The following is a 16,715-nucleotide window of genomic DNA, read 5'->3' as shown; positions in this document are numbered from 1 at the left end:
CATTTTCCCCTCACGTTTCTCACCATTTCCCCTCACATTTCCTGACCTTTTCCCTCTCACACTTCCCACAATTTTCACCTCATTTCCTGCCCTTTTCCCCTCACGTTTCCTGCTCTTTTCCCTTCACATTTTCGGCCTTTTCCCCCTCACATTTCCTGCCCTTTTCCCCTCACATTTGTCACCATTTCTCCCTCACGTTTCTCACCATTTCCCCTCATGTTTCCCGCCCTTTTCCCCCTTACATTCCCTACCTTTTATCTCTCCCGCTTCCCACCATTTCCCCTTACGTTTCCCTCTCTTTTCCCCCTCATGTTTTCTGCCCCTTTTCCCTTTTTTTCCCCACCCTTTTTCCCTTCAAATTTTCAGCCATTTTCCCCTCACATTTCCCTCTTTTCCCCTCACATTTCCTGCCCTTTCCCCCCCTCACATTTCCCGCCCCTTTCCCCGTCACATTTTCAGCCATTTTCCCCTCACGTTTTTCCACCATTCCCCCCCCTCATATTTTTCCGCCATTTTCCTCCCCTCACATTTCCCGCCATTTTTCCCCCTCACATTTCTCCGCCATCTTCCCCCTCACATTTTTCCACCATTTCCCCTCACGTTTCCCTCTCTTTTCCCCTCACATTTTCTGCCATCTTCCCCCTCACGTTTCCCGCCCTTTTTCCCCCCTCGTGTTTTCTGCCATTTTCCCCCCTCACATTTTTCCGCCATTTTCCTCCCCTCACATTTCCCGCCATTTTTCCCCCTCACGTTTTCAGCCATTTTCCCCTCACGTTTCCTGCTCTTTTCCCCTCACATTTCCTGCCCTTTCCCCGCCTCACATTTTCCGCCATTTCCCCCCCTCACGTTTTCTGCCATTTTCTCCCCCTCACGTTTTCTGCCATTTTCCTCCCCTCACATTTCCCACCCTTTTTCCCCCTCACGTTTCTCCACCATCTTCCCCCTCACGTTTCCCGCCCTTTTCCCCCTCTTTTCTCCGCCATTTTCTCCCCCTCACATTTCTCCGCCATTTTCTCCCCCTCACATTTCCGGCCATTTCCCCCCTCACGTTTCTCCGCCATTTTCTCCCCCTCACATTTCCCGCCATTTTCCCCCCTCACGTTTTCAGCCATTTTCCCCTCACATTTCCCGCCCTTTCTCCCCTCACATTTCTCCGCCATTTTCCTCCCCTCACGTTTCTCCACCACTTTCTCCCCCTCACATTTCCCGCCATTTTCCCCCCTCACATTTTCAGCCATGTTCCCCTCACGTTCTGGGGGCTCCTTTTGGAGTTCTGGGGTGCAGCAGACGGACACACAGACACGAACCCCGCCCAGGTACGAAGCAACGGCGCCGTTTATTTACAACAGAGGGGGGCTGCAGCCCCCCGAAATCCAAAATATTATCCTTCAAACAAAGAGGGGAAGGGAATAAAAGGTGGGAGGGGGGGGGCACCCCCAAATTCCAGCTGGGGGAGGTTTGGGGAGGGGGAATCCCCCAAATTCCCCCCTTGAACTCCCCCCAAACTGGGACAGACCCTTCCTGTTTTGGGGGTGCCCCCCCCCCCCACAAAATGATGCTCTAAGCACCCCCAAAAACTTGGGGGAGTCCCCCCCAAAAAAGTGGGGTGCAAGGGAACGTTTAGAAAAATAACACACATGAAAAAACTTGTTTCCAAAACCTCGGAGTCCGGGACGAGGGACCCCCAAATCCCCCTCCCCAATTCAGGGGTCAGACCCCCCCAAATCCTGCACAGGGGTTGGGTCACCCCCAAACCTCATGAACTGGGGTGCAGAACCCCAAAACTTCACACCCTGGGGGGGGTTAAAAACCCCCAAAAACCAACTCAGTGGGGTCCCCCCAAATTTTAACAGGACCCCAAAACCTCAGAACCTGGGGCAGGGGAACCCAAAACTCGCTGATTTTTGGGGTGGGGGACCCCAAAACCTCATCTTTGAGGGGAGTTTTCCCCAAATCTTGGTTTGGGGTGCGGGGCCCCCAAATTCTCCTCTTCTGGGGGGGGTGGGACATCCCAAAATCTCATGATTTGGGGCAAGGAACACCCCAAAATCCCCCTCTTTTAGGGGGACTCCCCAAAACCTTTTTGTCTGGGGTGAAGAACCCCCAAACCCTCCTTTCCTGGGGGGGTGGGGGACCCCAAAATCTCATGATTTGGGGGAAGAGACCCCCAAATGCTGTACCCCAAAATGGGACCCCAAAACCCTCCTGTCCTGCAGATGAGGGACCCCAAACCCGCCCCCTAAATTTAACCTGAACCCCAAAACCCCACAGCTCACGGGGGGTGGTAAAAGACCCCCAAACCTCCCCAGTTCTGAGGGACAGGGACCCGAAATCTCAAAATTTCAGGGGTTTTACAAACCCCAAACCCTCACAGTTTGATGGAGGGAGGTTCCAACCCCCAAAATCTCAATTTTTGGGCACCTTCCAACCCCCAAATCTTCACAATTTTGGGAGTAAGTTCCAAACCCCAAACCTCTGAATTTCAAGAGAGATCACAACCCCAAAATTTCAAATTTTGGGCACCTTCCAACCTCCAAAACCTCACAATTTCAGGGAGAGGGTCCAACCCCAAACTTTATATTTTTGGGGCAAGGTTCCAACCTCCAAAATCTAATTCTGGGCACCTTCTCATTCCCAAAATCTCAAATTCTGGGTTCTTCCCACCCCAAAATCTCAAATTTTGGGCACTTCCCACCCCCAAATCTGAAATTCTGGGCACCTTCCCACCCCTAAAACCTCACAATTTTAGGGAGAGGTTCCAACCCCAAACTTTACATTTTTGGGGCGAGGTTCCAACCCCCAAAATCTCAAATTTTGGGACCGGCACAAACCCCAACTTCTCTTTTTTGGGAGCAGCTCCCAGCCCCCAAACCCCAGAGTTCCAGGGAGGGTCAGACCCCAAAGTGGGGATTTGGGGCACCCCAAGTTGGGGATTTGGGGCACCCCCAGTTGGGGACTTGGGGCACCCCCTCCCCGGGGGGGGCTCAGGGCTCGGCGTTGGCGCGCGGCGCGGCGGGGCCGGCCCGGCGCGGCCCCTCGCGGCATTTTTGGCAATAAAAGACGTCGGGGACGTTGTTCTTCTTCACCTTGGCGCACGACAGGTGGATCCAGGTGCCGCACTGGCTGCACTCGATCATGGGCCGGCCGGCAAAGGGCTTTTGGCAGTAGCAGGTGATCAAATCCCACGAGTCATCACCTGAAAAAACCCAAAAATACCCAAAAAACATTAAAAAAAGGGATTTTGGCAGTAGTAGGTGATCAAATCCCACAAATCATCACCTGAAAAAACCCAAAAAATCCCAAAAAAATTAAAAAAAGGGTTTTTGGCAGTAGCAGGTGATCAAATCCCAAGAGTCATCACCTAAAAAACCCAAAAAATGTTGAAAAAAGGGATTTTGGCAGTAGCAGGTGATCAAATCCCACGAGTCATCACCTAAAAAAACCCAAAAAAAATTTAAAAAAGGGTTTTTGGCAGTAGCAGGTGATGAAATCCCACAAATCATCACCTAAATAAGCCCAAAAAACCCCAAAAAAACTAAAAAAGGGTTTTTGGCAGTAGCAGGTGATCAAATCCCACGAGTCATCACCTGAAAAAACCCAAAAAATGTTAAAAAAAGGGATTTTGGCAGTAGCAGGTGATCAAATCCCACGTGTCATCACCTAAATAAACCCAAAAATACCCAAAGAACGTTAAAAAAAGGGATTTTGGCAGTAGCAGGTGATCAAATCCCACACCAAAAAAAATCCAAAAAATGTTAAAAAAAGGGATTTTGGCAGTAGCACGGGATCAAATCCCACAAATCATCACCTAAATAAGCCCAAAAAAACCCAAAAAAACTAAAAAAGGGTTTTTGGCAGTAGCAGGTGATCAAATCCCACGAGTCATCACCTAAAAAAAACCCAAAAAATGTTAAAAATGGGTTTCTGGCAGTAGCAGGTGATCAAATCCCACACCTAAAAAAATCCAAAAATGTTAAAAAAAGGGATTTTGGCAGTAGCAGGTGATCAAATCCCACACCCAATAAATCCCAAAAATGTTAAAAAAAGGGATTTTGTCAGTAGTAGAAATTGATCAAATCCCACGAATCATCACCTAAAAAATCCCAAAAAAAATCCCAAAAAATTAAACCCTCCTGAGACCCCCAAACCTCACCCCAAATACCCCTGAGAGCCCCCTAAATCCCCTCCAGGCCCCCTAAGTCCCCTCCAGGACCCCAAATTCCCTCCAGGACCCCCAAATTTTCCTCAAAATTCACCCGACTCCACCATGATGTCCCCGTCCATGACCCTCCCATCCCCTCCAGGGACCCCCCAAATCCCCCTGAGACCCCCAAACCTCACCTCAAATACCCCTGAGATACCCCCCAAATCCCGTCCATGACCCTCCCATCCACTCCAGGGACCCCAAATCCCCCCCAAACCCCCAGACTCACCCGACTCCACCATGATGTCCCCATCCATGACACTCCCATCCCCTCCAGGGACTCCAGACCCCCTCCAGGACCCCCCAAATCCCCTCCAGGACCCCCAGACTCACCCGACTCCACCATGATATCCTCATCCATGACCCTCCCATCCCCTGAGACCCCCCCAAATCCCCCTGAGACCCCCAAACCTCACCCCAAATCCCCCTGAGGCCCCCCTAAACCCCCTCCAGGACCCCCCAAATCCCCTCTAGACCCCCCAAATCCCCCCAGACTCACCCAACTCCACCATGATATCCTCACCCATGACCCTCCCATCCCTTCCAGGGACCCCAAATCCCCCTGAGACCCCCAAACCTCACCCCAAACCCCTCCAGGTCACCCCAAATCCCCTCCAGGGACCCCAAATACCCCTGAGATCCCCAAACCTCACCCCAAATACACCTGAGACCCCCCTAAATCCTCTCCAGGACCCCCTAAATCTCCTCCAGGACCCCCCAAATCCCCTCTAGACCCCCCCAATCTCCCCCAGACTCACCCAACTCCACCATGATATCCTCACCCATGACCCTCCCATCCTCTCCAGGGACCCCAAATTCCCCTGAGACCCCCAAACCTCACCCCAAATCCCCCTGAGACCCCCAAACCTCATCCCAAATCCCCCTGAGACCCCCCCTAAATCCTCTCCAGGGACCCCAAACTCTCCTGAGACCCCCCTAAATCCCCTCCAGGACCCCCCTAAATCCCCTCCATGACCCTCCCATTCCTGCCAGGGACCCCAAATCCCCTCCAGACCCCCCAAACTCCCCCAGACTCACCCAACTCCACCATGATGTCCTCATCCATGACCCTCCCATCCCCTCCAGGGACCCCAAATTCCCCTGAGACCCCCAAACCTCACCCCAAACCCCTCCAGGTCACCCCAAATCCCCTCCAGGTCACCCCAAATCCCCCTGAGATCCCCAAACCTCACCCCAAATACACCTGAGACCCCCCTAAATCCCCTCCAGGACCCCCTAAATCTCCTCCAGGACCCCCTAAATCTCCTCCAGGACTGTCCAAATCCCGTCTAGATCCCCCAAACCCCCCGAGACTCACCTGACTCCACCATGATGTCCCCATCCATGACCCTCCCATCCCCTCCAGGGACTCCAGACCCCCTCCAGGACCCTCCAAATCCCCCCCAGGACCCCCCAAATCCCCCCAGACTCACCCGACTCCACCATGATGTCCTCATCCATGACCCTCTCATCCCCTCCAGGGACCCCAAATCCCCCTGAGACCCCCAAACCTCACCCCAAATATCCCTGAGACCCCCCTAAATCCTCTCCAGGGACCCCAAACTCTCCTGAGACCCCCCTAAATCCCCTCCATGACCCTCCCATTCCTGCCAGGGACCCCAAATCCCTTCCTGAGACCCCCAAATCCCCCCAGACTCACCCGACTCCACCATGATATCCTCATCCATGACCCTGGCGTCTCCCTCGCTGTCGCTGCCGTCTCCGTCCCTGCTGGTCTCGGTGCTCCCCCCCTCCTTGCCCACCCCCAGCACCCCCCCGGGCCCCCCCAGCACCCCCAATTTCCCCCCCTCGGGGGGCAGGGGCGGCGGTGGGGGCGGCGGTGGGGGCGGCGAGGGCGGCTCCTCCTCGGAATCCGTCTCCTCGCTGGGCGAGCCCCTCCCCAGCACTCCCCTCTCCCCTTTTTTCCAGCGCCGCTTTTTGCTTTTCTTCACGCGGATCCGCGAATTGTCGCGGCCGCCCCGCGAGCCCCCCCCGAGCCCCGCGTCCCCCCGGCGGTTGCGGCGCTCGCGGCGCTTTTGGGGCGGCGGTGCCGGGTTCTGGGGGGCGGGGATGTCGAACAGGGAGTCCTTGAGGCGCATCTTGTCCAGGATGTTGGCCTCGGGCGGCGCCAGGGCGCGCTTCTTGGACGATTTGGCTTTGCGGACGAAGGTCTCGATGGTGCGGAGAGCGGCCGGAGCCGAGCCCCACGCGTCCCCTCCGGGGGCTCGGGGCGAGCTGGGGCTGGATGAGGGCCAGGAGGGGTCCTGGGGGAGGGACAGAGCTCATGAGGACCCCAAAACAGAACCCATGGGGGTCCTGGGGATCCTAAATAACACCCACAGCCCCAAAACAGAACCTGGGGATCTTAAATAAAACCCCATGTGGCCCCACCGGGGGCTCGGGGCGAGCTGGGGCTGGACGAGGGCCAGGAGGGGTCCTGGGGGACAGAAAGAGTTCATAGGGACCGTAAATAACATCCACAAACCCAAAACACAACCTGGGAATCCTAAATAACATTCATGGCCCCAAAACAGAATCTAGGGATCCCAAATAACATCCATGGCCCCAAAATAGAACCTGGGGACCCTAAATAACATCCATGGGGGTCAGGGGGATCCTAAATAAAGCCCCACGCGTCCCCACCGGGGGCTCGGGGCGAGCTGGGGCTGGACGAGGGCCAGGAGGGGTCCTGGGGGAGAGACAGGGGGTCAGGGGGATCCTAAATAACATCCACAAACCCAAAACACAACCTGGGAATCCTAAATAACATTCATGGCCCCAAAACAGAATCTAGGGATCCCAAATAACATCCATGGCCCCAAAATAGAACCTGGGGATCCTAAATAACATCCATGGGTGTCCTGGGGATCCTAAATAACACCCCACGCGTCCCCTCCGGGGGCTCGGGGCGAGCTGGGGCTGGACGAGGGCCAGGAGGGGTCCTGGGGGAGGGAAAGAGCTCATGGGGACCCCAAATAACATCCATGGCCCCAAAACACAACCTGGGGATCCTAAATAAAACCCCACACGGCCCCACCGGGGGCTTGGGGCGAGCTGGGACTGGATGAGGGCCAGGAGGGGTCCTGGGGGAGGGACAGAGTTCAGGGGGACCCCAAAACAGAACCCATGGGGGTCCTGGGGATCCTAAATAACACCCACAAACCCAAAACACAACCTGGGGATTCCAAATAACATCCACAGCCCCAAAACAGAACATGGGGATCCTAAATAAAACCCCACGCATCCCCTCCGAGGGCTCGGGGTGAGCTGGGGCTGGACGAGGGCCAGGAGGGGTCCTGGGGGACAGAAAAAGTTCAGGGGGATCCCAAATAACATCTGGGGGGTCCTGGGGACCCTAAATAACATCCACAGCCCCAAAACAGAACATGGGGATCCCAAATTCCATCCACAACCCCAAAACACAACCAGGGAGGGTCAAAACCCAACCCAGGATTGTTAAATTTACCCCAAAACCTCAAATTTACCCCAAAATCCAACTGGGGATGGCCAAAACTCAACCCAGGACCCTTAAACTTAGCCTAAAGTCTCAAATTTACCCCAAAATCCAACCAAGGAACCTCAAATTTACCCCAAAATCAAACGAAGGAACCTCAAATTTACCCCGAAATCCAACCTGAGATGGCCAAAACTCAACCCAGGAGCCTTAAATTTACCCCAAAGCCTCAAATTTACCCCAAATCCAACCCGGGATGGCCAAAATCCAACCCAGGAGCCTCAGGTTTCCCCCAAATCCAAACGAGGAACCTCAAATTTACCTGAAAACCAACTCGGAACCCCAAAACCAACCCAGGACCCCCAAAATCTACCTCAAAAACCAAATCAGCACCTCAAAATCAACCTCAGTACCCTCGAGTTCACCCCCAAATCCACCTCAGGACCTCCAAAACACACCCAGGACACCAAAATCTACCTCAGACCCCCCAAAACCAGCCCCAAATCTACCCCAGGACCCCAAAATTCGCCCCCAAAACCCCCCCGAAACCCCCTTTAAGAACCCCCGCCTCAACATGGCGTCGCTGCGCAAGGCACGCTGGGACTTGTAGTCCCTACACCAAGCACCGCATACAACTCCCAGCATCCCCCGCGGGGAGCAGAGGGCGTGGCCACACAAAAGCGCCGCCATTGGTCCCTGCGAGTGGGCGGGGCTTTCCCTCAGGGATCTTCCCGCGGTGGGCGTGGTTTAGCGAGAGGAGCCACGCGATTGGCGAAAAGCGAGGGAGAGGCGGGGCTTAGCCCGCTGTCAATCAGGCGGGGCCGCGCGGGGCACGCCGGGAGCTGCCGGGGCGGCGGCGGGGCCCGGGGGGAACCGGGGGGGGGGGGCTCGGGATTAGTTGGTGGGGGGGTTGGTTTAAGGACCGGGATCCCCCCTAAAAACTTCCCCCCCTTTAAACCCCCGTCCGGTCCCTCCCCGCGCCCTCCCGGTGCCCCTCCGGTACCTCCCGGTGTTCTCCCGCTGGCCTCTCCGGTCCCTCCCGCAGGCCTTGGGTGCCCTCCCGGTACCCCCGCGATCCCTCCCGGTGCCTCCGCGCCTTTCCTGGGGCTTCCCCGACCCTCCCGGTGCCTCCCCGGTAGCTCCCGGTAACCCCCGGTGCCCCCCCGGTGCCTCCCCCGTTACCTCGGCGGCCGCCGGGATGTACCCGGCGTAGGCCAGCACGAAGCTGCAGAACTTATTGAAGTCCTCGATCGTCCTCCGCCGCTTTTCCGGGGGCTGCCGGTACCGGGAACCGAGCGGGGGGGGGGAGCGGGGGGACACGGTGAACACCGGGACCTTCCCGGTAATCCCCCCCCAAAGCCCCGGGAGCCCTCCCGGGAGCACCGGGAAGGGAGAAAGGATCGAGCCGAGGGGGAATCCCCGTCCCCGCTCCCCTCCCGGCGCCCCCCCTCACCTGCGGTTCGGTTTTCAGCGGCCCCAGCGCGTCTGTGGAACGGGAAGGGACGGGGGGGTCACACCGGGACCGGCACCGGCGCCTCCCCGGGATCGGGACCGGCGCTCCGGAGGCTCCGATTCCCCCCGGTACCGGCTCCGAACTCCCCCCCCATCCCCCGCCGCCTTCCCCTCAGTTCTGCGGTCCCGCTGCTGCCGCTCCCTCCGGGCCCGGTACCGGGACTCCGGGAGCTCCAAACCCGTTCGGTACCGGCTCCAAAACCTCTTCGGTGCCGGCTCCAACTCCCCGCCGGTACCGGCTCAAAAACCCCCTCCGGTACCGGCTCCAACCCCTCCGGTACAGGCTGCAGTTCGCCCTGGTACCGGCTCCAAAACTCCTCCAGGACCGGTCCCAGTTCCCTCCGGTACCGGCTCCCAACTGCCCCCCCCTCCGGTTCGGTCCTCAGCTCCCCCCGGTACCGGCTCCAAAACCCCTCCCGCACCGGCTCCAAAGCCCCCCCGGTTCGGCCTCCAGCCGCTGCCGGTACCGGCTCCACGCTCCGCCAGTACCGGCGCTCCCAGCTCTCCGCTCCCGCCTATCCCGGCCCCGCCACTGCCGGTGTCCCCCCCTCCATTACCGGGACCCCAACCCCGCCGCTGCCGGGACTTTGGCGGCTCCAACCCGGCCGGTTCCGGGACTCCCCCGTGCCCGCTCCTGCCCCGTGCCCGTCCCCTCCCGGCTCCTCCGGTACCTCCGGGCTCGGCCATGGCCGCGGCCCCGCCGGGCCCCCCCCGGTTCCGCGCCCGCTCCGTCCGGTGCCGCCTCGTTCCGCGCCGCCCCCGCCAGGCCCCGCCCCCGCCGCCAAAACCCCGCCCCTTCTCCTCAACGCGCACGCGCAGCGCCACCCCTTTCACCGAGCCACGCCCCTCTTTGGGCGCCAAACGCCCCTCGCACACTCACTTTGCGTTCTGCGCATGCGCATCGCGCTCATTATACAAGCCACACCCCTCGGGGCTCATTTTACTGCGCTTATCTCATTATGCAGACCACGCCCCCTCTGTGGTCTGTTTTGACTTTCACGCATGCGCGCGGCGCTCCTTATGCAAATCCGCTCTCCCCGCCTTTCTTCAGTTTTGTCCGCATGCGCAAATCCGTTGCTATTAAAGCCACGCCCTTCCCGCCCAAAGGCGGGTGCTCATTATGCAAACCACGCCTCCTATGGAGCGTACTTCGCTTTGTGCGCATGCTCAATGATCTCATTATGCAAGCCACGCCCCCACCCCGTATTTGGTGCCTCACGCATGCGTATAGATCTTCATTGCACAAACCACGCCCCCTCCGCACCGCGCACGCGCGTTTCCCTCAAGCCACGCCCACTTCCGGTCAGGCCCTGAGGCGGCTCCGTCGCTTTTATTTGAGGGGGGGGCGGGAAAGGGAGGCCGGGAACGGGAAAAAAACGGGGAAAAAACGGGAAAGGAGGGAGCGGAAAGCACCGGGAGAGCCGCGGGGACGGCGGGGACAGCGGGACAGCGGCGCGCTCAGGCCCCGTAGACGCTCTCGTCGCTGTAGGCGATGTAAAGGAAGAAATCCTCCTCGTGGTGTTCCTGAAAGGCGAAAATTCCGCGTTAAAATCGGGGAACCAAAATCAAAACTCGCGTTTTGCCTCAGCCCCAACCGGGGTTTGTTCCCGGACTGAGAAATCCCCGAAATTCCCAAACTTTCCCCTCAGGGATCCCCCCGGAATTTTGGGTTCCCCCTCCGCCAGTGAAGGTTTTGGGTTCTTCCAATTTCCCCCAAATTCCCAATTTTTTTTTTTTTTTTTCCCGGGATTTTGGGGCTTTTAACCTCCCCAATCCCGAATTTCCTTCTCAATTCCCAAATTACCTCCCCCATTCCCAAATTTTCCCCCACCGAGGATTTTTGGGGCCTTTCCCAGGATTTTTGGGAATCCCAAATTTCCCCTTTTCCATCCCAATTTTCCCTCCAATTCCCCAAATTTTTCGGGACATTCCCAAATTTTTTAACCCCCCTAATTCTGTTTTAACCCTTTCATCCCCGTTTTCCCCACCCCCTTTAACCCCTTCTGTAACTTCACCCCCTCCCAAATTTTTCCACGATTCTCCCAAATTTTTTTTGCAATTTTCCCAAATTTTTTCCAGGAAACTTCCAAAATTTTTTTCAGGATTCTCCCCGATTTTTCCAGGACGTTTCCCAAATTTCCCACCCCTTTTTAACACTTTCTTTGCCTTTTCCCTCCCCGTTTTTTCCCATTTTTTTCCCTGTTTTTTTCTGTTTTTTCCCTTTTTTTTCCCCATTTTTACCCCCGTGTTTTTCCTGGTTTTTTCCCATTTTTTCCCCGTTTTTTTCCCCATTTTTTACTGTTTTTTCTCCCATTTTTCCCCATTTTTTCCCCCTTATTTCCCATTATTTTTCCCCATTTTTTCCCCCTTTTTTCCCTTTTTTTTCCCATTTTTCCCCGTTTTTTTCCCCTGTTTTTCCTGTTTTTCCCCCATTTTTTTCCATTTTTTCCCCCTTTTTTTCCCATTTTTCCCTGTTTTTTTCCTCCCATTTTTTCCCGTTATTTCCCTTTTTTCCCATTTTTTCCCCTTTCTTCCCCCCTTTTTTCACAGTTTTTTCCCCATTTTTTGCCCCGTTTTTTTCCCCATTTTTTTCCCGTTTTTCCCCCATTTTTTTCCCTGTTTTTTTCCCATTTTTTCCCAATTATTTCCCAGTTTTTTTCCCATCTTCCCCCATTTTTTCCCCATTTTTCCCCCATTTTCCCCGGGTGTTTTTGGGGCAGTTTTTGGGATTCTGTGACCTGGTAGAGCTGGCCCATGGTGGCGCTGGTCGGGGGGATGACGTTGTTGACGAAGAAGAAAAGCGCGTCCTCGGCGCGGAGGTGGATCCGCTTCCGGATCAGGAAATAGAACTGGCCCACTGGGAAATAAAATAAAATAAAATAAAATAAAATAAAATAAAAATATCAACATCAGGAACCCCCCTGGATCCGCTTCCGGATCAGGAAATAGAACTGGCCCACTAAAAACAGCAAAATCAGCATTAAAAATGAAAATATCAACATAACAAACCCCCCTGGATCCGCTTCCGGATCAGGAAATAGAACTGACCCACTAAAAAACACCAAAATCAGTGTGAAAAATAAAAATATCAGCATCAGGAACCCCACTGGATCCGCTTCCGGATCAGGAAATAAAACTGGCCCACTAAAAAACAAAATAAAATAAAAATATCAGCATTAAAAATAAAAATATCAACATCAGGAACCCCACTGGATCCGCTTCCGGATCAGGAAATAGAACTGGCCCACTGAAAAACAAAATAAAATAAAAATATCAGCATTAAAAATAAAAATATCAACATCAGGAACCCCACTGGATCCGCTTCCGGATCAGGAAATAAAACTGACCCACTGGGAAATAAAATAAAATAAAATAAAATAAAAATATCATCATCAGGAACCCCACTGGATCCGCTTCCGGATCAGGAAATAGAACTGACCCACTGAAATAAAAACAAAATAAAACAGGAAAATCAGCATTAAAAATAAAAATATCAACATCAGGAACCTCAATGGATCCGCTTCCGGATCAGGAAATAAAACTGACCAACTGAAAAACAAAATAAAATAAAAATATCAACATCAGGAACCCCACTGGATCCGCTTCCTGATCAGGAAATAAAACTGACCCACTAAAAAACAAAATAAAATAAAAATATCAGCATTAAAAATAAAAATATCACCATAACAAACCCCCCTGGATCCGCTTCCGGATCAGGAAATAGAACTGACCAACTAAAAAACAAAATAAAAATAAAAATATAATCATCACAGACCCCACTGGATCCGCTTCCGGATCGGGAAATAGAACTGGCCCACTGAAATAAAATAAAACAGGAAAATCAACATTAAAAATATAAACATCAACATCAGGAACCCCAATGGATCCGCTTCCGGATCAGGAAATAAAACTGACCAACTAAAATAAAATAAAAATATCAGCATTAAAAATAAAAATATCATCATCACAAACCCCACTGGATCCGCTTCCGGATCAGGAAATAGAACTGGCCCACTAAAAAATCCAAAATAAAACAGGAAAATCAGCACAGAAAATAAAAATATCAACATCAGGAACCTCAATGGATCCGCTTCCGGATCAGGAAATAAAACTGACCAACTGAAAAATCCAAAAAATGGGAAAATCAGCACAAAAAATAGAAAGAGTGACAAAGGAAATAACAAAAAATGGAAAATCAGCACAAAAAACTCCAAAAATGGGAAAATCAGCACGAAAAAGGGAAAAAGTGACGCAGAAAATACCAAAAAAATGGAAAATCAGCCCCAAAAAACAGAAAAAGTGACACAGAAAATGACAAAAAATGGAAAATCAACCCCTAAAACAGAAATAGCGACACAGGAAATACCAAAAAATGGAAAATTGCCATCAAGAAAACCCAAAAAATGGAAAATCAGCACCAAAAAACCCAAAAAATTCCTTGAAACCCAATAAAATCCCCCCAAAATTGCCCCCAAAAACATAAAAATAAATCACTGCCATCAAAAATTCCCCAAATCCCCAAAATCGCCCCAGAAAACCCCAAAAAATAAAAAATTCCCATCAAAAAACCCAAAATTGCCCAAAAAAAATCCCAAAATTCCATCAAAAAAGGCCCAAAAATCACCCAAAAATCCCTCAGAAAAACAGGAAAAAAATCCCCAAAAAATTCCCAAACCCCCAAAAATTCTCCAAAATTCCACCTGAAAAAAATTCCCAGAATTCCACCAAATGTCCCCAAAAACTCCACAAATTTCCCCAAAATTCCACCCCCAAAATCTCAAAATTCTGCCTAAAAAAAATCCCAAAACTCCACCAAAATAAACCACCAAAATTCCACCTAAAAAGCCCCAAATCACCCCAGAAATCCCTCAGAAAATCAGGAAGAAAATCCCCAAAAATTTCCCAACCTCTTCAAAATTCTCCAAAATTCCACCAAAAAAAAATCTCAAAATTCAGCCCAAAAAATCCCAAAATTCCACCAAAAAAGCCCCAAACCACCCCAAAAATCCCTCAGAAAACCAGGAAAAAATCCCCAAAAATTCCCAAAAATCCCAAAATTCCACCTAAAAAATTTCCCAAAATTCCGCCTAAAAAATCCCAAAATTCAGCCTAAAAAAATCCCAAAATTCCACCAAAAAAGTCCCAAATCTCCCCAAAAATCCCTCAGAAAATCAGGAAAAAATCCCCAAAAATTCCCCAAAATCCCAAAATTCCCAAAAACCCCAAAATTCCCTAAAACCCCCCAAAATTCTACAAAATTCCACCAAAAAAATCTCAAAATTCAGCCCAAAAAATCCCAAAATTCCACCAAAAAAGCCCCAAACCACCCCAAAAATCCCTCAGAAAACCAGGAAAAAATCCCCAAAAATTCCCAAAAATCCCAAATTTCCACCTAAAAAATTTCCCAAAATTCCACCTAAAAAATCCCAAAATTTTGCCTAAAAAAATCCAAAAATTCAGCCTAAAAAAATCCCAAAATTCCACCAAAAAAGTCCCAAATCTCCCCCAAAATCCCTCAGAAAATCAGGGAAAAATCCCCAAAAATTCCCAAAACCCCCAAATTTCCACCTAAAAAAATCCCAAAATTCCACCAAAAAAGCCCCAAATCTCCCCAAAAATCCCTCAGAAAATGAAAGAAAAAATCCCCCAAATTCTCAAAACCTCCAAATTTCCACCTAAAAAAAATACTCAAAAAAACCCACAAAAACAAATCCCAAATTTCTGCCAAAAAAATCCCAAAATTCCACCAAAAAAATCTCAAAATTCTGCCTAAAAATCCCAAAATTCCACCAAAAAAGCCCCAAATCACCCCAAAAATCCCTCAGAAAATCAGGGAAAAATCCCAAAAAATCCCCCAACCCCCAAATTCCACCTAAAAAAATTTCCCAAAATTCCACCTAGAAAATCCCAAAATTTTGCCTAAAAAATCCCAAAATTCAGCCCAAAAAATCCCAAAATTCCACCAAAAAAACCCCAAATCACCCCAAAAATCCCTCAGAAAATCAGGAAAAAATCCCAAAAAATTCCCAAAAATCCCAAAATTCCCAAAAACCCCAAAATTCCCAAAAACCCCAAAATTCTCTAAAACCCCACATATTTCCCCAAAATTCCATCAAAAAAAATCCCAAAATTCTGCTTAAAAATCCCAAAATTCCACCAAAAAAACCCCAAATCACCCCAAAAATCCCTCAAAAAACCAGGAAAAAAATCCAAAAAAATTCCCAAAAATCCCAAAATTCCACCATAAAGAATTTCCCAAAATTCCACCATAAAATTGCCAAAAATTTCCAAAAAACTCCAAAATTCCCCAAAATTCCACCCCCAAAATCTCAAAATTCTGGCTAAAAAAAAATCCCAAAAATTCACCAAAAAAATCCCAAAATTCCACCGAAAAAGCCCCAAATTACCCCAAAAATCCCTCAGAAAATCAGGAAAAAATCCCAAAAAATTCCCAAAACCCCCAAAAATTCCCAAAATTCCCAAATTTCCCCAGTCCCACCTGTCAGGTCCGAGGGCACCAGGTATTTCTTCTTGTCCAGGTCCCCGATTCGAGCCTTGGGCGCTTTCTCCACAATCACCTGATTGGGGCAAAAATCGGGAAAATCGGTAAAAACTGGGGGAAAAATGGAGAAATTTGGGAAAATATGGGGGGAAAATGGGGAAATTAGGAAAATATGGGGGGGGGAATGGGGAATTTGGGAAAATATGGGGGAAAAAATGGAGAATTTGGGAATAATTGGGGGGAAATTGGGGCAAAAAATGGGGAATCGGTAAAAACTTGGGCAAAAAAAGGGGAAATTGGGAAAAAACTGGGGGGGAAATGAGGAATTTGGGAAAATATGAGGGAAAAAATGGGGAAATTGGGAAAATGTGGGGGAAAAAACCTGAGAAATTGGGAAAAACTGGGGATTTTGGGGTGCCAAGCATGAATTTCGGGATTCCTGAGGGGAATTTTGAGGTTCCTGGGATGGAATTTGGGATTCCCGGGGTGGATTTTGGGGTGCCCAGGATGGATTTTAGGATTCCCGAGGGGAAGTTTGGGTTTCCCAGGTTGGATTTTGGGGTGCCCTGAAGGGATTTTGGGTTTCCCGAGGGGAATTTCGGGTTTCCCAGGGTGGATTTGGGGTGCCCAGCCCTCACCGGGACTCGGTCCGGGTACTTTTTCCGGATCTTCTCTCCCTCGCAGCGCCGCTTCTCGAACGGATGCTCCTCCTTGTACAGGAACTTCATGGCCGGGCCGGGCCGGGGGCCGGGGCCGGGGCCTGCTCGGGGCCGGGGCCTGCTCGGGGCCGGGACCGGGACCGGGACCGGGACCGGGACCAGGCCTGGACCGGAGCCTCGGGGCGCGCGCAGGGATCTGGGCCCGCCCCCGCCGGCCGCGCCAACGGCGCACGCTGCGCAAACGGCGTAAGCGCCTCCCATTGGCGGCAACGGCGCCGCGCTACGCAAACTGCGTAATGGGGCCGGATCTTCCCTCAGCGCTACGCAAATTGCGCAAGGGAGCCGGATCTTCCCTCAGCGCTACGCAAATTGCGCAAGGGAGCC

General features: G+C 51.8%; 2 protein-coding genes across 2 annotated transcripts; both read right to left on the bottom strand.

The window, feature by feature from the left end:
- Window positions 1–2,379: 2,379 nt before the first annotated feature.
- Window positions 2,380–9,906, bottom strand: PHF23 (PHD finger protein 23). The gene is made up of 6 exons (XM_033084261.1): window positions 9,842–9,906; window positions 9,112–9,143; window positions 8,841–8,933; window positions 5,998–6,468; window positions 5,865–5,967; window positions 2,380–3,196 (listed from the first exon to the last, which is right to left on the bottom strand). The coding sequence occupies exons 1-6, from the start codon at window positions 9,855–9,857 to the stop codon at window positions 2,985–2,987; spliced, it is 927 nt and encodes a 308-aa protein (XP_032940152.1). The 5' UTR covers window positions 9,858–9,906; the 3' UTR covers window positions 2,380–2,984.
- A 567-nt stretch (window positions 9,907–10,473) lies between these two features.
- On the bottom strand, window positions 10,474–16,607 carry LOC117009941 (GABA type A receptor-associated protein). The gene is made up of 4 exons (XM_033084310.2): window positions 16,311–16,607; window positions 15,670–15,748; window positions 11,909–12,027; window positions 10,474–10,694 (listed from the first exon to the last, which is right to left on the bottom strand). The coding sequence occupies exons 1-4, from the start codon at window positions 16,590–16,592 to the stop codon at window positions 10,629–10,631; spliced, it is 546 nt and encodes a 181-aa protein (XP_032940201.2). The 5' UTR covers window positions 16,593–16,607; the 3' UTR covers window positions 10,474–10,628.
- Between the last annotated feature and the right edge of the window lie 108 nt (window positions 16,608–16,715).

Source organism: Catharus ustulatus, chromosome 37 (genome assembly GCF_009819885.2).
Source record: "Catharus ustulatus isolate bCatUst1 chromosome 37, bCatUst1.pri.v2, whole genome shotgun sequence".
Taxonomy (NCBI): Eukaryota; Metazoa; Chordata; class Aves; order Passeriformes; family Turdidae; genus Catharus; species Catharus ustulatus.
The sequence above is the reverse complement of the archived record's forward strand: the minus strand, read 5'-3'. Positions and strand labels throughout refer to the sequence as shown.